This window comes from Miniopterus natalensis, chromosome 13 (assembly GCF_054644295.1).
Source record: "Miniopterus natalensis isolate mMinNat1 chromosome 13, mMinNat1.hap1, whole genome shotgun sequence".
Classification (NCBI taxonomy): Eukaryota; Metazoa; Chordata; class Mammalia; order Chiroptera; family Miniopteridae; genus Miniopterus; species Miniopterus natalensis.
This window is the reverse complement of record NC_142093.1, coordinates 53,429,386-53,451,442: the sequence shown is the minus strand read 5'-3', so window position 1 is coordinate 53,451,442 and position 22,057 is coordinate 53,429,386. Positions and strand designations below refer to the sequence as shown.

The window sequence follows — 22,057 nt, the reverse complement described above, 5'->3', positions numbered from 1 at the left end:
ATGGTTTTCTCAGCTCTTGCTGGCCGTCTCCCTGCGTCTCCTCACTAGTCACTCTCCTTCACAGGCATCTCCCACCGTCACCTGTCTGACCACCTGTCAGAGCTGGTGGAGCAGACCCTGAGTGACCTGGAGCAGTCCAAGTGCATCAGCATAGAGGACGAGATGGACGTGGCGCCCCTCAACCTGGGCATGATTGCTGCCTACTACTACATCAACTACACCACCATTGGTGAGGGGCCGGCAAGGGCTGCTGCCCAGGGAGCCCCGCTCCAAAGGGGTGCAGCTATTGGAGATAACGGGTTTCTAGTACCTGAGTCTGGTAGTGGGATGTACTGCAGGGGGCGGGGGTGCCCAGGCTGTTAACTCCTCCTTGCTCCTTTCTGCTGCTTTTGACTCCTCCCAAATCTTGTGTTTGTCAGAGCTCTTCAGCATGTCCTTGAATGCCAAGACTAAGGTGCGGGGGCTCATCGAAATCATCTCCAATGCGGCCGAGTATGAGAATATTCCCATCCGGCACCACGAGGACAACCTTCTGCGGCAGGTGAGGACACTTTGGCTTCAGGAGAATGGCCTGTGCGCCCAGAGCGCATGGATCTGTCACCACAGGAAAATCCCTGCATGCCCCCATCACCCACCCCCACCCCGCTCTGAGTTTTGAAGGGTTGTGAGCCTGGGATGGATGATGCCTTGGCCCAAGAGCTGGTCTTAGGCTGGGTCACCTGTTTATCACCTGTTTTTTTTGTGCTTTCCAGTTGGCTCAGAAGGTCCCGCACAAGCTGAACAACCCTAAGTTCAATGACCCACACGTCAAGACCAACCTGCTCCTGCAGGCTCACCTGTCCCGCATGCAGCTGAGTGCTGAGCTGCAGTCAGATACCGAGGAGATCCTTAGCAAGGTAGAGTATGAGCGCAGTGTGGGTGTGGTCGGGAGGGCCTGTGGGGGCCTGCGAAGTAACAGTTCCAGCCTCACCTGCTCTCATGCTCCTACCCCACTCAGGCGATCCGGCTCATACAGGCCTGTGTGGATGTCCTCTCCAGCAATGGGTGGCTCAGTCCTGCTCTGGCAGCCATGGAACTGGCCCAGATGGTCACCCAGGCCATGTGGTCCAAGGACTCATACCTGAAGCAGCTGCCACACTTCACCTCAGAGCACATCAAACGTTGCACAGACAAGGTCAGCTGGCTCCAGACCTGGCTGAGCCTGAGAGCTGAGTGTCCTGGACTTGGGGTGGGGGTGGGGGGTGAGTCACAGGAGGGGAGACCTCTAGTTCTGTCTCGTTCCCCTAAGGTGCTGTACACTGAGATTTAGAGAGCCTGACAACTGTGGCCGTATTCTGTCTGAAGCCATGTCTTTAAATGTACGGCCGTGTAGGGTGGACATTAGCAGCCACTTGGAGCCGTGTCCTTTGTGCTAGTGTGTGTCCTCTCCTCTGCAGGGCGTGGAGAGTGTTTTTGACATCATGGAGATGGAGGATGAAGAGCGAAATGCGCTGCTTCAGCTCTCCGACGGCCAGATGGCAGACGTGGCCCGCTTCTGTAACCGCTACCCTAACATTGAGCTGTCATACGAAGTGGTGGATAAGGACGGCATCCGCAGGTGAGCCAGAGGGGCCAGGTCCCTGCCCTGGGGTCCCTGCTCGTGTGCTCACCCCACTGCCCCGGTGCTGATGTGCTGCCCGGCTTTTCTCCCCACCAGTGGAGGTCCTGTTGTGGTGCTGGTACAGCTGGAGCGAGAGGAGGAAGTCACAGGTCCTGTGATTGCACCTCTCTTCCCACAGGTATGTTCTGGTGTCTGCTGGAAGCCTTTTGTCCATTGGTAGAGGCAGAGTAGAAGGGTGCTGTGTCACCGGGGAGGGAAGTTTAGAGTAATAATGAAGTCATGATTTACAGACTGAGATAGTCTTGGGGCCATTGATATTTTTTTTTTGCCTTAAAAGTTTAAATGGTCATTGTTAAAAATACCAGTTGAATGGTATTGTCAGTCTGTGACTGTTAAAAACACGTCTTTAGCCTTAAATTAAATGGCTCCAGGACAGTTGGGCTTTTCTAGGTGTTTCTTCTCTCTTCTTTCTCACTGCCACGTACTGTGCTTCCAGTTGCTGGGTTCTTAGCACCAGAAAGGAAATTGACCCCTTATATGGGAGAGTAATTGAAGGTTGAAAGCAGAGACCAAATGCGCTAAGTTTAATCTTACAAACTGTTCTATTTTTTTTAATCCTCACCCAAGGAGTGAGAATATTTTTTCCATTGATTTTAGAGTGTGGAAGGGAAGGGCAGGGGAAAAGAGAGGCGCGAGAGAGGAACATCGGTGTGATAGCCACATCGATTGGTTGCATCCCACACACACACCCTGATCTGGGGTGCCGGGATCAGACCTGCTTCCCAGGTATGTGCCCTCCCATGCATGGGCTGACGCTCCAACCACTGAGCCACGTTGGCCTGGGCCAAACTGGTTTAATATGCTTTGAAGAATGATGCTTGGATCTGCAATTCTTGGGCTTTCTCACAGTGGGGTGGCCAGCAGGTTTCTTGACAGAGGCAAGGCCCACTTCAGATCCTCTCCTCGGGCAGGGTCCTCTCCACATTTATGGTTCAGTTTGGCATATGTGCCTTAAAAGGGTGTCTGAAGAACTCAGAGCTGCCAGGCCAGAGTCTAGATCTCTAATAGTGGAATCTTGGGTGCAGGGGCAAATACTGAATGAAGAGGTACTTTGGGATAAGAAGTAAATAAGCCAGAATGAAAAAATGAGTCCATTGAGTTTGAGATACCCTGTAACAGTTTCAAAATCTTAGTTTTATCAAATTTTATTTCAGGAGGAAATTTTAGAAAGCTTTCTGGTTTATGTGTGTTTTTGGTAACCATTCTCATGGTCTCATATGGCTGTCAAGTTTTATGTGCTGAAAATCTTGGCTTTTGGTCACTGCAGAAACGTGAAGAGGGCTGGTGGGTGGTGATCGGAGATGCCAAGTCCAATAGCCTCATCTCCATCAAGAGGCTGACCCTGCAGCAGAAGGCCAAGGTGAGTGTCCACTGGCCCAGCATTTGTTCTGAGACGGGCAGGCAGGCGCACTCTTCCTGTGTCCTCACCCTGATTCCTGCCTGCTCTCTCTAGGTGAAGCTTGACTTTGTGGCCCCGGCCACTGGAGCCCACAACTACACCCTGTACTTCATGAGTGACGCGTACATGGGATGTGACCAGGAATACAAATTCAGTGTGGACGTGAAAGAAGCTGAGACAGACAGCGACTCGGATTGAGTGCAGAGGCCTTTGCATAGAAGAGCTGAACCTGAGTTAGGAACTTGCAGAGTTGTGTGGGTCACAGTTGTGACCAGGTCTGCTGGCAGGGAGAACAGAACTGCCAGTCAGTGCAGGTGCTGTTCCAGCCTGCCTCCACTGTTTCCCTCTTGCCACCTTGCCATCCAAGCTTTGGACCAATGTCTGTAGGTGTTGTGTAGCTGTCAAGCAAAAACTGTACAGCATTTTTAGGCATGTTTTTTGGTAGTTGATTAGTCAGACATTCTAATAAAAGAAGTTGGAGAAACCATTTGTTTCTGGTGATTTCAGATTGTTTCCCTTTTCTAACCTAAGGTCCATGGTAAAAAAGATTTCTTTTTTTAACCAATGAACTTGCTTAGAAGGAACACTTTGGGAGGACAAAGCTGTTCTTTGGGCTGTCACAGGCCGCCATTTCAGCTAGTGCGGAGGAGGGGTTAGGTAGCTTCCCTTTCAGTCAGTATACCTGGCCTCCCACCTCATTACCCAGGCATTACCACCACTGCAGGAACTAACACTGAGCTGCAAAGACAGATCACAGGCTAGAAATTTCTCAAGATCTGTAGTCCCCCCCACCTGCCCCCCCCAGGAGGGATGAAATGTACCAGCTGGGCGTGGCCCAGGCTTGGTACACTGGTACTGTGATCCAGACCTGTAAATCTTCCACTTCAGATTCTTGCCTTGTGTTCTTTAGGAATAACTGCATAAAATTGGAAGGAGATTCTCAAGGGTCATTTCCTTAGGTCAGTAGTTTTCAAATGATTTGGTCTTAGGAACCCTTTACACTATAAAAATTAAGAACCCCAAAGAGATTGTTACCCATTGGTATTTACTGTATTGAAAACAGCCCTGGTTGGCATGGCTCAGTTGGTTGAGTGTTGTCCCATGCACTGAAGGGTTGGCAGTCGATTCTGGGTCAGGGCACAAGCCCAGGTTGTGGGTTCGGTCCCTGGTCAGGGTGCATAAGGGAGGCAACCGATCAGTGTTTCTCTCCCTCTTTCTCTAAAATCAATAAAAACGTAAGAAAAATAAAAACAATGCATTAAAATTAATAACTTAATTGACTTTTTATAAAACATTATTTCCAAAGCAAATTCAGGGAGACGAGTAGCCTGTGATGTTTGTACAATCTCATTCCTGTCTGACTTAAGACAGGGGTTCTTGTAGTTGCTTCTACAATTGAAGTAAAGCCGACTTCACACACATAAGCAGTTGGAAAGGGAGTTTTTAGCCATTTCAGGAAATTGTGGCTATTCAATGCTATAGCGAGACTCCACAAGTGATAGTTTCTTAAGTGCAATGTGAAATCTGAAACCTATCAATGAGCTTCCTGTTCTGTTACATTAAGATCCATGGATATCTCTTACCCACGAATGATTCTGTAACATCACATAATACTCATTTGGAAAATGCTGATTCACTGAATCATGCAGATCTTCCAAATGTCAACATAATTCATCATACAAATCACTGGTTAGTATCACCAATCTCATCAGAAGAGGGTAAGTACTAGGAAGATGTCGAGCTTTCCAAAATTCCAATTTTTGCTTGAAAGCTGGAACACTGGCAATGCTATCAGTTGCCCTTGAAGTGAAAGGCTCATTCATTTCCTAGAAATTATCTGTCAAGTAGCCAAGTTTCACTACCACAATTTGCTACTTCTTTCAAGTAAAAGTGGTACAGAGCTCACTCAGCTACACCTTTGCTTCTGCATGCTGCCAGTCACAACGTGGCAGCGTTCCCAAAGGTCAAGATTTTAGGCAATTTGTATTTGTTTTTGAAGGACATTTCTAAGTGAAGCTGGCAACACTACTCTGAGAGCAAGGCAGTGAAGACTACAACTACTAGCTGGTGCCACTGCCACGGTTCCTGCCCACATGGCAACAGCTGACCTCTTAGACCCAATCCCCAGGTGCTCGGGTTGGTACTGCCCCAGCTGTCTCTTCAGTCTGTGTCATGATTTTTGTGGGGTAACAAATTAATGAAGGCTGTAGCTTTGGGGCAGTCCTCAAGCCAAAACCCCTTTGGAAGTGACAACTTGAGTGAGATGGCAGGAATGATCGCCCATGGCACTGATTTGCCACCTTTTTTTCATTATCATTCCCCTAAGGAGCTGGATAAGACATTTTTCCTACTTGCCTTCTCGATGAAAATTTAATACCACAGATACACTGTGTATTGTGTACTGCAGTCCCTTAGAGAGCCAGAAATTACTGTCTCTAAGTAATTTTTCTGTCCCCCTCGACGGATGAATTTTCAGCCCCATTGAGAATGTATAGCCTATGGACAGTAACAACTTTCCCTTTTAGGGTTCACACCCTTCCCTATTTTTTGGCATTCCCTGCAGGCACAGAAGATACACGAGGGTTTCTAAGGGAAAGGAGAGGTGTCTCTTACTCTAAACTAGCCTACATTAGGAAATCTTCAACCGATCGAATGTCTTATACGCAAGGACTTTGCCAGAAATCAGGAAGGCAGGACCTATTTCAGAAAAGGCCTCACCATGGAAATGTTTTAAATTGTGAATGTCCTAATAACATAAACAGGACTTGGGACTCAGACGGATTATTTCTATAAGGCTTACAATTTCAGAAAGGTCTGAGATACATGTCTCCTGCACATACACATAGTGACTGTAAGTAGTACACCCCCCCCAAACTTTTAACTCTGCACCCTGAAGGGAAGCAAAACCTGTGGCATAACCAAGGTATTGCTCTTCATAGTTTTTCACCAAGGGCCCCATGTCAACAAGGGAAAGTGAGTGGTTCGTGGCCCTGCACATCCATCCAGGTCGGAGAGGAAAAGAGCCAAATGGAACGAAAGCCAGGCTGCTCCTCCAGTTCCTCTAGAGCTAGAAAAGTCTTAGGACATTTTGGGGGGAACCACGATTCCGTATAAAGTTGAGGTGGCTCAGAGGCCTTCAGGCCGCTGATACTTCCAGAAGGCCACCTCCCCATCGTCACTGCAGGAGGCCAGGAGCCCCCGCTCCTTGGGGTTCCAGGCCACACAGTTGACATCCTGGGAGTGGGCCTGAGGCAAATGGGCTGTCAGGGAGAAGGTGGGCTGCTGCGGATCCGCGCCAGGGTCCTCCTCAAACACTCGGATGGCATCGTCCCCACAAGCCGTAGCCAGGGCCCCTGTCAGTGAGCACCTGGGAGGAATGCGTGCATCAGTGCATATGCTGGTGGCTCCTCCCTCCCCAGCCCGGCGAATTAGAAGTTATTGCTTCTAGTCCCCCGCTGGCTTTCTTCCCAAACTTCAGGTTTCAGCTAGCATCTCTTATTGAGGAGCTCCCCTAACTAATATACAGCCACAGGCATCATCCCCTAAGCATTCAAGTGCTGCCCTCCAGATTTACCCCAATATAATTAACCTAAAAAATTACCTAAGATTCTGAATTACACTTCTGTCACTTAGCATAAGCTATTTCCATTGTCATGAAGTCTGCTTAATCATTTTTTAAAAGTGATGTTAACAGGCCACTGAATTTTACCACTTAGTTCTTGTTATTCCCAAATGCTTGCCAATGTAAGTAAAGCTTAGAGGCATACCAACTTTTTTCATTGTTCAGGGTTATTTCCTAGGGATAGACTCTTTGGGCCAGAACTGCCCCTTGACCGACTCTCCTATACGAACAGTATGGCTTTTCTAGACTCCACAAGGGTAGAGTCAGTGACACTAAATCATAAAAAACCCAGCTATGCCTGGCCTGTGTGGCTCAGTGGTTGAGCAACCCATGCACCAAGAGGTTGCCAGTTTGATTCCCTGTCAGGGCACATGCCCAGGTTGTGGGATCGATCCCCAGTATGGGGTGTGCAGGAGACAGCTGATTGATCTTTCTCCCTCATTGATGTTTCGATCTCTCTCTTCCTCTCTCTTTTAAATCAATAAAAACATATTTGAAAACAAACTAACAAAAACCAACCAACCAAAAAACCCAGAACAAAAAACCCCAGCCACGAATCCAGCTTCATTAATGAATATTTCTAGATGGCAGGATGCTGTGTGACCTCCCCCCTCCCCCCAAAGGCTGGTGCTGCCCTGGGTCTGTTCCAGACTCCTGTGAACCGGGGCCAGCCAGCTCTTAAGAGATGAAGGTGCTGCTCTCGATTCCTGTGCACTCTCAAAAGGGGTGGAGAGCAGCACACAGTCTGGCTTCTCAAAAATGTCTCCAAATTTGGGGGGTGCATGGAGATGGGGAAGGAGATGGTCATCTTACCAAGCGATGTCGTAAATGGTCCTGGAGTGGAAGCCTGACAAAGTGCAGATACATTTCCAGCTGGGGTCAGAGCTGCTGCAAGCCACCCCTGCATGACAGACTTCTTTTGAGTCCAAGACACACCTGTGTCCCAGGCACCTCAGGGGTCTAAATGCCTCACTGCAGAGGAGATCCTAGTTTGCCCTCGCTCACCCCTACCCTCAATCACCAGTCCTCATCTTCACTCCTCTGTCCCCACCCTCACTGATCTGCCTTACATACTGTGGCCAGACTGGTATTTTTGCAGCAGAATTCTGAGAATGTCTTGTTTTTTAAAAAATACTTTTGCTGCAGACCAGGTCTGACTAGTTAACCTGCCTTTAAAGGTCACCCACCAGCCAGCTCAACCCACCTTATTTCTCCCCAAACCCTTTATATAAACCCCACTTCATCTAAAGGAATCACTGCTCCTTGTGTAGACCTAGGCTTTCCCATCTTTAATGCCTTTGCTCATGCTGTTCTGTTTTCACCCAGAATTCTCTTCTTGTGCTAAAATCCTGCACACCCTTTCAAGTTCCGATGAAATGGCTTCTTCCACGTAGCCTTCCCTGATTCTCCCAGTGCTCTCTCATGGCACATCTCCCCTTCTACCCCAGTTTGCTGGGCTTTATCTGTGTCTCAGCCCGAGTAGACTGTCAAACTCCTGGAGAGGAGTCTTCTTAGCTCTGTGCCTGGCCCTCACCTTGCTCATTGCCTGGTAGATACTGGCGCCAGATGCGCACAGTACGGTCATCACTGCAAGACGCCAGACGCTGGCCACTGGGATCAAAGGCCAAACTCCACACGGTGGATTCATGGCCCTCAAGGGTGGCACAGCATACCCAGTCATCTTCTTCCTCTCGGTAAAGCTTCACTGTGTCATCATAGCTGGCAGAGGCTAATAGCTGAAAACATGGGAAAAACACAGCACTTTTGGCCCAGGAAGTGCTTGTGGTTCCAATACCTCTCCCTGCTAGGCCAGGACAGTCCCAGGTAGCTTCTTTCTAACAGGAGTTAATGTCTTTTGGCCAGATATAGTGATCTCTTTGAAAGCCAGGCTGAGGCTGAAGAGCAGAGGGGGGCTGGGCACAACCCTCCAGACCAGAATTCCTTCCCACTGAGATACTTTGCCAGACTCTTACCTCCTGGCTTGGATGCCAGACCACATGCTTGACATCCTGCGTATGCGAATTGAGGACACTGACACATTCATACTCATCTTCTTCATCAACTGTGGGAAGAAAACGAAAGGAGCCCACAAGATGACCCTGTCAGGGTCACACAGCTGGTTGTCTGTCTGCTGGCTCCTACCTGCACCTGGAGGGACCTAGACTCACCTTCCCAGACCCACACACTCTTATCTCGGCTGCAGGTAGCAAGGAGGTTGCCAGATGGGGCCCAGGCCACTGACTTGACTTCATTTTCATGGCCTTCCAGAGTGGTCACACACTGTGAGAAGGGAAAAGGGACAGGAATCGAATGGCAGCTAAGCCCTCGGGACAGCCCACTGGCCCAGGCTGGCTTGAGAAGTTCCTCAACTGGCCCTGGGGAGCAAATGGGCAAGAATCCTGGTCCCATCCAGTCTGGTTACCTCAAAGTCATCCTGATTCTTCTTCCAAATGCAAGTGGTAGCATCAAAGCTGGCAGAGGCCAGGTAATTGCCGCAGGGGGACCAGGCCACCTTCCTCACAGTGCGCTGGTGGCCTTCGGAAAGGACAGACTTGCAGACCCAGCTGTCACCTAAAAGCAGAGAACAGGACAGGCACTTGGGCTGGGTGCATAAGAAGACACTGAAACACTATCACTGCCGTCTTATAATTGGGGCTAGTACTGAGGGTCAAGCTCAATGGGCATATTTAATAACATGCTTTTAGGAAGCAGTAACTGACCTACTTCCTCCAGAGGCATCATCTGAAGACCGTCCTAATTTAATATAGTCAATGGCTCCCGAATGCCCTCGGGATAAAATTTAAACTTCACCGTTGTCGCACATTACTCTGCAGGTTACTTTCCACTGCCCTTCTCTTATCAGTTCCCTGCCTCAGCAGCTATCACAATTTCCTCCACAGTTCCAGGCTGTCTCCTGACGTTTTGGCTTCTAGTACTTGCCCAAAAAGTCTTTTTTGGAGGAGCTCAAGTCCATCTCGAGGTGGCTTCCCTCCCTCTCCCTGGACGCACCCCTAGCCCTGCATCCGCACTGCACGCACGCACGCAGAACCCCGGGCGGCGGGGTCGCGCGCCCAAGCTGGGCCTTACCCTCGGTGCCCCAGATGCGGACTCTGCGGTCGCCCCCGCACGAGGCCAGCAGGGTTCCCGCGGGGTTCCAGGCCAGGAACCAGCAGCGCGAGTCGGGGTGCGCCGGGACCCGGCCCAGCAGCACCAGCGAGTCCTTCATGGCGATCTGACGCAGGACCAGGAGGAACGGGGGAGCGTCCCCACCGCCCACCCCACCGCGCAGGTCGCCGCGACCCCTACGCTACCTCCCGCGGCCGCCAGTCCGGGCACTTCCGCCTGAGAACCCGGTGGACCTGGGAACTGAAGAGCCCACTAATGCGGCCGCGCTGCCCTCTGGGAATTGTAGTCGACCTCCTTCCCCGGCGTAGAGTGTAGAGGGATGGCTTCGAACTACCAGTCCCATGAGGCCCCACGCAGGGGGGGGGTGGTGCTTCGCTCTGTGACGCGTGCGGGAACGGGGCGGGGAGCAGGAGGAGGCGGAGGCAAAGGCAGAGGAAGCGGAAGTGGGTCGGCCCCGGGTCTGTCCGGGCGTAGTGGGTTTAGGGCCTGGGATCGCTCGGCCCGGGCAGCTTGGGAGCCCGTGACAGGACGGAGCGGCGCCATCCCTGAGGCCTGCTGACTGGTGAGAAGCAGCGACCTGCGTGGGAAGGGTCTTTTCTGGGCAGAAGCCGCACCCCAGGGCGCCGTTCCCGGATTCCGGGTCCTCGATCGCCGCGGCCCAGCCTGGTCTTCCTTGGCACCCTCTGGCTGAGACCCCGGGTTCGGGTCTGTCTCCCGGCAGTAACCCATATCCCCGCCCCCACTGCGGTCTGCCCAGCCCAGCCCTCTCCGGGCCCTCATTCCGCGCCTCCTTTCTAGGGACCCAGTCCCCATCCCCGCCCCCCCGAATCCCTGCAGCCCTCCTGTCCACTCTCGGCCCCAGGTCCTACCTCCCCAGCCTCCGGTGTCAGCCCTGGGAGCCCTGCGCCTTCCTCACCTGCGTCCTCCCTGAAACAGGCAGACTGCGCTCCCTGCGGAAGTCGGCAGCGAGCATCTGCGACCGCGGAGCGGCGGCGGGCGGCCCCGGGCATGTATGCCCCCGGAGGCGCTGGGCTGCCCGGAGGGCGCCGGCGGAGGAGCCCGGGAGGCAGCGCTCTGCCCAAGCAGCCGGAGCGTAGCCTCGCCTCGGCCCTGCCCGGCGCCTTGTCCATCACGGCGCTGTGCACTGCCCTCGCCGAGCCTGCCTGGTTGCACATCCATGGTGGCACCTGTTCCCGCCAGGAGCTGGGGGTCTCCGACGTACTGGGCTACGTGCACCCGGACCTGCTGAAAGGTAAGGCCGCAGCGCCCCGGCCCTCTTATTCCTGGGCGACCCGGACTCCGGCGGGGAGCAGAATGTGGTGCTGCCTGGAGAGCTGAGACAGCCAGGGGCAGGACTTGGTTGAAGGAAACGGCCCCATTGCTGCCTGGTGTTCATGCCCACCAGGTGGCTCTGTTTGGGGCCCGGCCCCTCATTAATTACATGTTATTCAACCAAGCACCTACTTTTCACGTCATGCTAATCTGGACTGCTGGTATTTTAGGATTCTGCCCGAGGAAGGGTGCTGTATGCAGAGGAAAGATAAGGGAGCTAGACATTACAATTAGCTGTCCCCTTCTAAGGAACCCCTGGGATGTAGGGAGGTTTCTTTGGGTTGGCTCATGGACAAAAAGAACTTTTAATATGGCATGATTAAAAAATATATTTTCCAATTTTACAGTAGTTGGATTTTTATTATGGAAAAAAGGAGTCTAGCATTTTAGATAACCAGGAGTCAGTTCCAGCCTCAGTAAAACAGTTGGAATTTGGCTCTCAGAACCATACACCTATGCTCGACGGAGCTCATCATGCTTCCCAGCCTGGTGTGCAGAAGAAAGGGGAAAGGGACTGGTCTCCTTACTGGACATGGGGAAGGCCACAGCCTGACAGGGGTGGAGGGGGGTTGGTCGCAGTGGCTGCTGTCCCAGGGAGCCCAGTAGCTGCTCCTGCCCAGCCCTGTCCCCAGCAGTGAGGGTACCGGCTGTGTAGTGTGAGCGTAGAACTGCACTGCCTGGCTTTTATTTGACAAATGGTCAGTGGAGCCCATACAGCCCTTGGTACCAGCACAGTTCATCATTGCCACCGTCTTTTGAACCGTCCTTGAAGGTCTTCATATTTTCCCCCTGTGCCGCTTTGGCTGTGATGCGCTCCAGCTGTTTGCTGCGCCATGTCTCAGAAGCCCTTCCTGTTGGATAGCTTCACATCGCTTCTTTAAGGACTCAGACACTGGCGTTTGGTGAAAAGGTCAAGTTCTCTGTGCCTTGGATCTTAGGTTGAAAAGCTGTATCCTTGTGGCCTAATGTTGTCTTCCTCTGAGAGTTCTCCGACTGTTTTGCACCTCTGGAGTTTTTGAGGGTTTAGGATGAATTAGAGAACAGGATGGGGCTTCTGGTTTGTTGCCAGGTTCTTTCCTGATTATAGCCTTCTCTAGTTTGGCTCATTAAGACAGTAGTTTTGCACATGACGGAGGCTTTGTGACATGCAGCTTTTTCTGTGGCGTGTAGCTGAGGGCAGAAAGACCATTAAGCTGGAGTTGAGTCTGGATGACTTTTCCCTCAGCACATTCCCTGCATTTGCTTTTGAAGCACAGCTGCCACCTTCCCCCCTCTTCATCCTGACCTGTGCACTGATCCCCTGCCTTTCAGTGCTTCAAGAGCCTGATGTCACCTGCAAACTGGGAGAGAGTTCCCGATGCTTCTCCCTTTCAGATCATTTGTAGGGAGGCTCATGAAATTCGTGGGGCATGTGGAGAGGCAGTGTGATCCCAGGTCCTTATTTCAGAGGTCCAGGAAGCTGTGTCTCAGAGAAGTGAAGTCCCATTTCTCCAGGGCCACACAGCAGGAGTGGTATAGCTGCGTCTGCCTCATCTATCGACTCAGTATAAAATGGTGCTGTCTCGTTTATATTTTTACCCTTTGTTTTATTTCAGCTGTCATAGGAATGATCTCAGGGTTATTCTACTTTAGTGTGCATCCTTATGAAAGCCATATAAAAAAATAAAAATAAATTTTTAGTGCAGATTCTTCTTTGTTCACACATATATTTTTATATATACAAAGCATGTTGCCTTAACCTTTATATTTGCTTATGTGTTTAGGGATCTTAACCCATGGACAGTTTCGGTCTGTGGCCTTCTCCTTGGCCATTGCAAGCTAGGAACACTTGGTGTCCATTCATAAGAGAGTTGACGGTGGTACCTTATGAGCTATCACAGAAGGTGGCAAAAATTCAGGAGTCCCTGATTGCTTTGCTTCTTCCTTTTCTCTGTAATGGTTGGTTTTTGGTACCCAGTGGGCCTTCAGACTTGCTCTCCTGTGTGATTATGCTGAACCTCAGGCTCTAACAGATGTCCTAGCATGGAAGTCTGGTGCCTATAGATGCTTCCAGAGGGAGAACAGTGCACCAGGTCTCTGCAGGTGACAGGGAGTGGGCTGGGCCAGCAGGCTTTGGAGCAGTTCCTTCCGGTTTCTTGGACCCCTGCTTAAGGGCCAGGCATTGTGCTCAGCACACTTCATGCCTGCCTTTAGTTTCTCCTAAACTACACCTTGATTCAGTAGGTACTGTCATCACCACCACTTCACAGCGCCTTAGGCTCAGGGAGGTCAAGTGACTTGTTCAAGGCCACACAGCTGATCTGCCTCTACTCTTACCTTGCTGCTTTTCCTTTTGTCAGTGCTATCGAAGGCTTATTACTTCCCCTCCCCATTCTAGTTTTTATCACAAGCCCAGCCCAAGCTCTGCTTTTTATTCTTCATCACCTCAGTGTTCTCGCTCAAGTTGGTGATCTTGAGGCAAAGCCACTCATCCTCCCGCTGTCATTCGCAGAGTCCTGGAGATTTTAGCAAATGTAGGCTGACTCAAATGACTTTGTCCCGAATTCTCCCACTTCCCAGGGCTGCCTGCTTCTCACAATGCTCTTCAACCTGGGCTCAGGTCCACAGATGTGCTCAGGCCTCTAGTGGCCCCAAGCATGATAATCGTTCCTCCTGCACCCCACTCCCTCTCTGCCCCTCAAGTGTGGCAGCGAAGGGCAGCACTGACAGCAGCCTTTGGAGAATGAGGAAGTCTGGGATTTGAAGTCAGGTGAAGCATGATTGACAACAAGCCACTGGAAGTTCAAGGGCCAACCAGAGGGCCAGTATGCCTGAGGGGTGGTGACTGATGCACCTGGCACCTCCAGGCCCTGTGAGGCCGGACCTTTGAGGCAGCTTGGCTAGGACCATTGGTATCTGTGGTGAGGGCCAGCCAGGCACTAGGGGGCCCTGTTGGAGTCCTATGTCAGAAGCCTGTCTGAAAGCTAAAGTCACAGTGGGGAGAGGCTATGCAGGTGGGGCCGATGAGTGCTGAGAAGGACGGGGCTGGGGCCAGGGTGGTGCGGCAGTGCCTCTAACTCACAGGGACAGAAGAGCGGGGTGGTGGGACAAAATGGGAACTGGACAGAGGCCACTTCAGTCTTTCTGCCTGCAACCTGTTTGGATTGGGAGGGGCTGAGAGCAGTGGGCTGGCAGACAGACAGGAAGAGCCAGGCCTTCAAAACAGATCCTGCCCCGTGACTCACCAGTGACCTTCGGTAAAGTCAGTGCTTTGGGATCCTGTTACACAGCAGCTTCCTCTTCCCTGGCGACTGGAGGGCACTGTCAAGCAGTAGTTAGCAAAACAAACAGGCCACAGCACCATGGGGAAGATAGGATGTGTTCTGTCTTACCCGAGTAGTGGGCTGCACCACTGGTTTGAATTTAAAATGAGGACCTTTCCCCATGTGCCCTTTCTCCCCCCAAATAAAATAATGCCTACACAACATCTGGGGATTCTGTTTCTCTTTAGTAGCCCTCTCAAGGGAGCAGATATTTGTGGTCCTCCCCACCACTCTGACGTCAGGCAGGGGAGGAGGGAAAGAGCCCTGAGATCCTGACCCAGGAGAGCCTCCGCTCTAAGTGTGTCCCGGATACTCTGCCTGTCTTCTCTGCGCTGAGACCCTCTGATGCAAGACCGCTTGGGCTGTGGGGCAGACTCTTAACATCACTTTAAGGGAAGTTCACATTTGGCTTCCCCACTAAATCTGAGGATTTGCTCACAGCTTTGGAGTGGAGAAAGGCAGTCACACTGAAACAAAACTGGTTTGATTTTGGGTCAGAAGTACCTTGTTTGTACTCGCCATCCTTCTGGTAGGGCACAAGCTTAGCCTGGCTTTAGCAGGCTTTCTCTGGCCCACACTGGCTGTAAGCAGGAAAGGCACTCCAGGGCTGACACTGCTGTGGCCCAGTGCAGAGGGAGTGGGCAGTTGCCACTTAGGCTGCTGAGCATTCTCTCCCAGTGCGCCCCTGTAGATGGGAGCAGGCAGTACTGCCTTCATTTGACAGATGAGAGAGCAGAGGCCAAGGGCAGGTAAGTGACTTGCTCAAGGTAACACGTCATCTATGGTAGATCTAGGGTTTGGTGCCAAGTCCAGTGCCTTTCTGGTTTCCCCACTGCTCCCCAGATCCAGACTCTGATGGCTGCAACTTAGACTATACCAACCAGTTTGTGCCCAATAATTCCCAGTATGAGCACTTTTCTTTGCTTAATGGCCCACACCTGTTTTGCCTAGAAGGGATTTAGTGCTTCCAGCTGTTCTGCGCTCAGCAGCTACTGGCTCTGAGGGTGGCATTTATACTAACCATTCATTCACACCCCACACTTTAGGATTTGATGGATTGTCTCCATCAGGGAAAGATAACACGGCCAACTCTGGCGCTTGGCAGTTCTGAGCATCACAGTGCAAGGGAGCCTGCCCCGGGTTGGGAGTCTAGCTCTGGTTTGGCGTCTAGCCCTGCATCGTGGGGCCTAAAGGAAGTCACTTAACATCCTGGAGCCTCCAATCTCTCACCTGAGCTGCATGATGGATTCCCAAAATGAGTGAGGCTTAACTGAGATAATGTGTGACCTGTCAGTGTGCATAGGCTCTTCCTGGAGGGGACAGAAGAAGCTGCCAACAATGTTTGTCTCGGGAGGGGCAGTTTGACATGTGAAAGGGAGGGATGTTCTCTCTGAAGCTTTTTATCATGTGCGGCTCTTATCAAAATAGGTGTATTATGAAACACGAGACATGAGGGAGTGTATATAATAGATGTACGTTTTTAAGGATGGTAATAAAATAAACATCCTGTACTCACAATGCAGCCTAAGAAAGTAGCTTTGAAGCCACCGAGTGTTACTTTTTTGCAGTTAAGACTAGTTGTTAAATGAAAACTTAGTGGATTTTTAAGAACCACAATTAAAGCCCAAGCCAAGCGCCTGGCCACATTAAGTAATCCGAGCACAGCCCGCTGCGGAGTGGAGTGTGCTGTACGTCCTTGCACCCTGCTGCTGCGGGTTATTCTTGGAAGCACTAGAAGTACACGTTTATCCTGCCTCATCCCTGCTAATGCCATGTGGACCAAGAGGAACTATCTCAGAGAGCTCTGAACAATATTCAAAGTAAAGCCAGGAGCATTTCCTCCAGCGAAGTCTCCTGCAAGCCCACAGCGGGTCTCAGGCTATGTAGGGCTGGCAGGGCCATCACACAGGCAAGCCTCCTGCTAGTAAGTGAAGGCCAGGCTGGGTGATTGGGTCCAAACAGATGGTCAGCTGAGAAGAGAGTGACAGAGAGCTCTGAGGGCAGCTTAGTGGATGACCTAAAGCCAGGTCTTGGCATGAATCTGGAATGGGCTCAGCCACCATCTGCATGGTGAATTCTTAGCCTGGGGCGGGGAATGCGTGCGTCACAAAGGCCCAGGGTCTCCTGGTATCTGCTTTGGTTCTGTGATCTGGACGCCGGATCCTCTGCCCAAGACCCCATGATGCCACTGTCTGTGGGTCTGAGTCTGCTTTGTTGGCTTCAGGTCCCTCCCTGGTTCTTGTCCTTTTTTCTCAGTCCCCCGTCCTCGGAGGCCCAGGATCTATGTTTTTTAGACGATAAGGCTTGGGCCACCTGCATGCGATTTACCTGGGCTGCTTGTTAAAATCCAGATTCCTAGGCCCTGCTCCAGACTGAGCTTAGAATGCCTGGGGCCTGGGAACGTGATTCCAGCCAGCGCCCCGGTGTGCGCTGGAGAGGGATGCGGGCCTCCCCCAGCCTCTCTGCCTGCTGTAGGGGCTCAGAAGAGGAGCCTGTCGTCTGAGTCTTGCCAGCCTCTCCAGATGCTTCTAAATCACTTGATGACCTAGCTGAAAGAAGAGCCTGTGGGGCTGGAATAGAGGGGAAGCTAAGGTACATAAATGGCTTCTTTTTAGATCAGCCCTTATTCTGTCTGTGTGTGTCTGGGAGCTGTGGCATTTTGTATAGACATCGCAGGGGTCTGACAGTGTTGTCTAGACAAAATTTAAAAGAAGTAAGATTGGTAAGACGGTCCTAGATTGGTTGCTCTGTGTGCCCGGTGTGCAGTTGTGGTCCTGGGCTTTCCCCTCACCGTGACCCTGGGGACTCGTGAGTGCTGGGTCTCCTTTCAGCACCTTCCTTGGCCTTGCTTCACTCCCTCACAGTGTGGAGTGTGCACCCTCTACGGTTTTGCACTCATTTTAGAAGGTGTTTGGTGCTGTCAGTTTCTGAGCTTTTCAGGTATTTGTGGTGTAAATCTGGTTGTGTCTGAGCTGTCCCACTTCTGGCTGACATCCCACTTACCCGGCCTGCGAAGGCAGTTCTAAGTCCCTTTACTGTCCAGCTTCCAGAATTGTGTTTTGCCCTCTCCCCTTTGGATGGGTTTATGCCTTTAAAATGTTTTGTTTTGTTTTGTTTTAGTAGGGTTCAGGGAGTGAACAAAACTAAATGTGAAGGGCTAGTCTACCATGTTTCCTAACTTATTTAGTACTCTCTTATAAGGATACATTTTCTAAATGGCTTCAAGTTCTTTTTTAACAAAAAAGGGGGTGACTGAGCGGCTGGGTGGAAAATCGACACTGCTCGGCCTCTGCTTGCCTCCCTGGCCATCGCAGCACAGTAGTGAGTGGGCTCTTCCACAGACTAGGACATGCTTTAGCTGAATGGGCTGACATGTCATATTAATTGTCAGGATCTTTAAAAATGGTTAAAAGACCATGGCAAGCACGACAACGTGGAGGCCTGCACATAGACTGGTTTTGTTGGAAGGGAAGGAGTTGAGTGCATGGAAACGGTGACAGGTCCCTGTCTGCTAATTCGGATGCTGTTCCACCTTGTCTGTGGGCCAGGTGGGAGCAAGAGTCATGACCACATTCTCTAGGACTCCCCTGGCACTCCAGGACTGACCAAGGGGGACAAACTCCTCCCAGGTGGGGACTTTCTGCTCCAGAGTGCTGCATGGGGTCCCGAAGATTTGGTTTCCCCCCCACAGATTTCTGCATGAATCCCCAGACGGTGCTGCTCCTGCGGGTCATTGCAGCCTTCTGCTTCCTGGGCATCCTGTGCAGTCTCTCCGCGTTCCTTCTGGATGTCTTTGGCCCCAAGCATCCAGCCCTGAAGATCACCCGTCGCTATGCCTTTGCCCACATCCTCACAGGTAAGCCCAGGCCTGCTTCCAGTGGGGGAGGAACTGCCACAGGGCAGGGGCACACTGTGTGGAGTTATAGGTGGGGATGGCGGGGTTTCTCTGAGCAGACACTGGTCCAGAGGCTCATTTCAGCCCTAGCCTTTCCTGGAGCACTGGGGCGTGATAGCAGCTTGCTTTCATCATTTGCATGTATACCTGGCCCAGCTGCGGGAGGGAATATTGTTAGAATTCCGCAAGAAATCTCACGGCTCTCCAAGAACTGGGTTTGAGGCTCAACTGGGTCCTGGGGCCTGCAACCAGCAGGGAAGGAAGCAGAGTGTCTCACTGTGTCTCCCTGGAGTTCATGGTCTCATTGGATCTTTCCTCCCCTTTTCGCTTCCCCACAGACTAGCCTCTGCCAGGATTGGGCTGGGTGTTGATTTGATTTGTGGTGGTGCTCACTCCAGCTCCCAAACTGCATGGCTTGTCCGTTCCTTTCAAGCATGCAGTGACTTCTAGCAGCCCTTGTATTCCAATTCCAGGTTCTTAAGATGGAGAGACTGACTGGCCCAGATGGGGTCAGGCATCTGTCCCAGCCTCAGCCTAAGGACCCTAGAGTTCCCCCCCTTGCAGGACCCAGGGCCACACAGGTTCTCTGACACTGGGGTTTGGGTAGAGAGGCTGCAGTTGGTTCCCCAAGCATCCCAGCTGCTGGGTGCCTGCTAACCCCCCTTCTGTGCTGTCCCTCTGTCCCCCAGTCCTGCAGTGTGCTACTGTCATCGGTTTTTCCTACTGGGCTTCCGAACTCATCCTGGCCCAGCAGCAGCAACATAAGAAGTACCATGGTTCCCAGGTGTATGTCACCTTTGCTGTTAGTTTCTACCTGGTGGCAGGAGCTGGCGGAGCCTCAATCCTGGCCACAGCAGCCAACCTCCTGCGCCACTACCCTACAGAAGAGGAGGAGCAGGCGCTGGAGCTGCTGTCTGAGATGGAGGAGACCGAGCCTTACCCCTCGGAATATGAGGTCATCAACCAATTCCAGCCACCCCCGGCCTACACACCCTAATGCCAGCCTGGGCTTTCTGCCTCCCTGCTCCCACTCCGTGGCTCCTCCCACACCCAGAGGCTGCCTTCCCCCAGGAGGCCTCACTGGTAGGATCCTGAGCATCTTCATCAAATCTTCCCCAGGAGAGACTCTGCCTTTGGGGTTGTTCATGGATCCCTGCTCCTGAAACCTGGGGTTCACGGATTTTATATCATGCACTGTTTCCCCTCTTGCCACCTTCCTGTCCCTGAGGTCACTAGTCATTACCAACCAGGGATGGTCATATAAGTTTTCTTCCTTCATGGGCCATATCTTCCAGACCAGAACTTTCTTTCCTTGGGAAGCTGCTGACAGTGGACAGCCTCAGGTAGAGGTGACAACAGGCCCAAGGGAAAGAGGACTGTGCCCTACAGCCTTCCTTCGTGATGGTCAGCGTTTGTTCCACAGCTGCAGCTGTGGGCAGACCCGCCCCATTCCTTCTCAGTGCCCAGGGCCAGGCCGCCCGCTCTGCGGACTTCTCTGCACTTTAGTCTTTGGACTTCCCGTCCTCCATGTTCTGGTTTAACAGGGAGAAGGAATTGCTGTTGGGAAGCAGAGCGAGTCTTCTCCCTGCCCTGCCCTGGCTTGGGTGGCTGGAGCCCAGGCCAGGACAGAGCAGGTGTGGGTCTGAGACCACCTGGTGCCCAGAGAGGACCAGAGTGAAGGGGGCTGAACCACCCCAGCCCCTTCACTTTTGAAAATTGAGTGGCTTTAAAAGGAAAAAACAAAACCAGGCAACAGCAATGATAATCTGTTTTTAAACTCGCGACAAGACTGTTGTCATTCTTTCCATACTTATCCCTTTCTTTTGGGCTTTGCAGTGTTTTGGGCCACAGCTCCTTCCAGACCCTCTTAGTTCTTCCCTGAACCTCTCTCAGCAGAAGGCAGCACTCTTCCCTTGCTCTTGCCCTCCCCGCTCCCAGTGGACTTCCTGTGGAACCCAGAACACCATCAGCAGAGGGCTAAGGACGATGGCCAGGCTGGCCGGCCAGCGTGGTGCTCCTCAGGACTGTGGCACTGAGATGTAACCTGGCCTCCGTGCGGGAGCAGGGGTCAGGCAGGGCAGGAAATCTGCCACTCTCTACATAGGAACCGCAACCGGGGGACCCTGTTGCACAAGGCGTCAGATGGCAGACCTGGCTGTGTCCTTCAGGCTTAGTGCCTCCCCTAAACTGACTTTGGGGCAACAGTTTGCTGCGTGCCCCCTCCCCTTGAATGTTCTCTGGTCTTGCATTGTGCTACTTGCTGGCTCTTTCTTGCCCAGCCATCGCTCTGGCTTTCCTGTATTGCCACATGTGGCTCTGGGTTTGGCAGAATTTTCTGCCCTGAGATAGGTGTCAAAGTGGGAGAAACTCGAGAGACCTGCAGTATGGGTCCAGATGGTCGACCTTTGGAATCAGTGCCCAGTGCGGAGCTGAAAAGCAGATGGCTCCCAGTCTTCTCCTCCAGGTGACGGAGTGAGACCGGAGAAGGGACACGGCTGTTGGACCGTGGCTAGGAAGAAACTGTTATGTGCCTCGTTCTTTGGCCAAACCGCCTGGGGATGTCTGGACAGACGCCTGTGTGGGTGTGAAGACCATGTCTCCACGGGAATGAGTGGCTGCCTGGAGGTCACTGCGATGTCACAGTGTGTCCATAGTGACTCACACTTCCAGACGCCACTGTTCGGCAAGAAAGACTGCCGTGTGAGACTTGCGCGCAAAGTCAAGGAGTGACATTGTCTTGTCTTTCTGTCACTCCCGAGTTTGTCTGGCAGATACCTAGGGTGTGGCCAGCTCTCACTGACCTTGGGGCAGATCAGGAGACCAGGCACCGGACACGCATGCCAAAGTGACCGGTCACTTCGTGAGGCCCCAGACATGACCCTGTGGACTGTTCCATGTAATTCGGAATCCACTTTTTATTAACTGTCCACCCCCTGGCCTTTCTCTTCCCCTGCTATCCTGACACTATCATATAAATTCCCCTGGTTGTGTTTTTTTTTTTTTTTTTTTCTAGGAAAAAAATAAAAAGCAAAAACAAAACAAATGAACAGAAACCACAATAAGAATGTAAGTACCAGTGGCTCCCTGTCGTTTTTCTGTCACAGTTGCCCAGTTGGTTGTTCCCTTCCTCTTGGAGAAGCAGGAGAAATTGGTGAAGTGTGTACCCTAAAAAGTCAGAGGCAGCCCGGCTGGCGTGGCTTAGTGGTTGAGCATTGACCTAGGATCCAGGAAATCGTGGTTCAATACCCGGTCAGAGCACATGCCCGGGCTGCGGGCTCCATCCCCAGCAGGGGGTGTGCAGGAAGCAGCCGATCAATGACTCTCATCATTGATGTTTCTATCTCTCTGTTTCCCTCTCCCTTCCTCTCTCTCTGAAATCAATAAAAATATGTTTAAAAAAAGAAAAAAAGAGGGAGTACATGTGCCTACTCTGTGTGGGGCATTGCCACCTGGATGCCCCTCTAACCTGAGCCTTCCCACAGCCAGGCCCCATGGAGCCCAAGTGCCTGGCTGCAGACCCTCCTGCTGAGTTCTGGGTGAGCTGCAGGAGAACTCTTGTCTTGTGTGGGGAGAAATAGACCCCAGGGCTGGGACTTGCCAAGGAAGCTTCCTTTCTTTTGAAACCATTAGGAGATGCATGTGACTGCCGTCAGTCCAGGATGTAACTTGTTGGAGAACCATCCATCCATCCATTCATTCATTCTTTAATTCATTTCTACAT

At 51.8% G+C, this 22,057-nt stretch overlaps 3 protein-coding genes across 3 annotated transcripts in view; 2 read left to right on the top strand and 1 right to left on the bottom strand.

Annotated features, from left to right (window-relative positions):
- The window catches only part of SNRNP200 (small nuclear ribonucleoprotein U5 subunit 200), a 28,693-nt gene extending 25,423 nt beyond the window's left edge, over positions 1-3,270 (top strand). Inside the window, exons 38-45 of the mRNA XM_016219242.2 lie at positions 65-229; positions 420-541; positions 753-896; positions 998-1,174; positions 1,437-1,597; positions 1,697-1,778; positions 2,928-3,020; positions 3,114-3,270. Of these exons, the coding sequence (XP_016074728.1) occupies positions 65-229; positions 420-541; positions 753-896; positions 998-1,174; positions 1,437-1,597; positions 1,697-1,778; positions 2,928-3,020; positions 3,114-3,257 (1,088 nt within the window). The 3' untranslated portion in view covers positions 3,258-3,270. The remainder of the gene's footprint in view (positions 1-64; positions 230-419; positions 542-752; positions 897-997; positions 1,175-1,436; positions 1,598-1,696; positions 1,779-2,927; positions 3,021-3,113) is intronic.
- Positions 3,271-4,317: 1,047 nt separating this feature from the next.
- On the bottom strand, positions 4,318-9,971 carry CIAO1 (cytosolic iron-sulfur assembly component 1). The gene is made up of 7 exons (XM_016219250.2): positions 9,769-9,971; positions 9,104-9,252; positions 8,850-8,961; positions 8,655-8,743; positions 8,216-8,417; positions 7,495-7,582; positions 4,318-6,426 (listed from the first exon to the last, which is right to left on the bottom strand). The coding sequence occupies exons 1-7, from the start codon at positions 9,905-9,907 to the stop codon at positions 6,186-6,188; spliced, it is 1,020 nt and encodes a 339-aa protein (XP_016074736.1). The 5' UTR covers positions 9,908-9,971; the 3' UTR covers positions 4,318-6,185.
- Positions 9,972-10,278: 307 nt separating this feature from the next.
- Positions 10,279-21,745, top strand: TMEM127 (transmembrane protein 127). Its single transcript, XM_016219249.2, has 4 exons — positions 10,279-10,369; positions 10,744-11,059; positions 18,133-18,297; positions 19,026-21,745. Exons 2-4 carry the CDS (start codon positions 10,816-10,818, stop codon positions 19,331-19,333), a joined length of 717 nt encoding a protein of 238 aa, XP_016074735.1. The 5' UTR covers positions 10,279-10,369; positions 10,744-10,815; the 3' UTR covers positions 19,334-21,745.
- Positions 21,746-22,057: the final 312 nt, after the last annotated feature.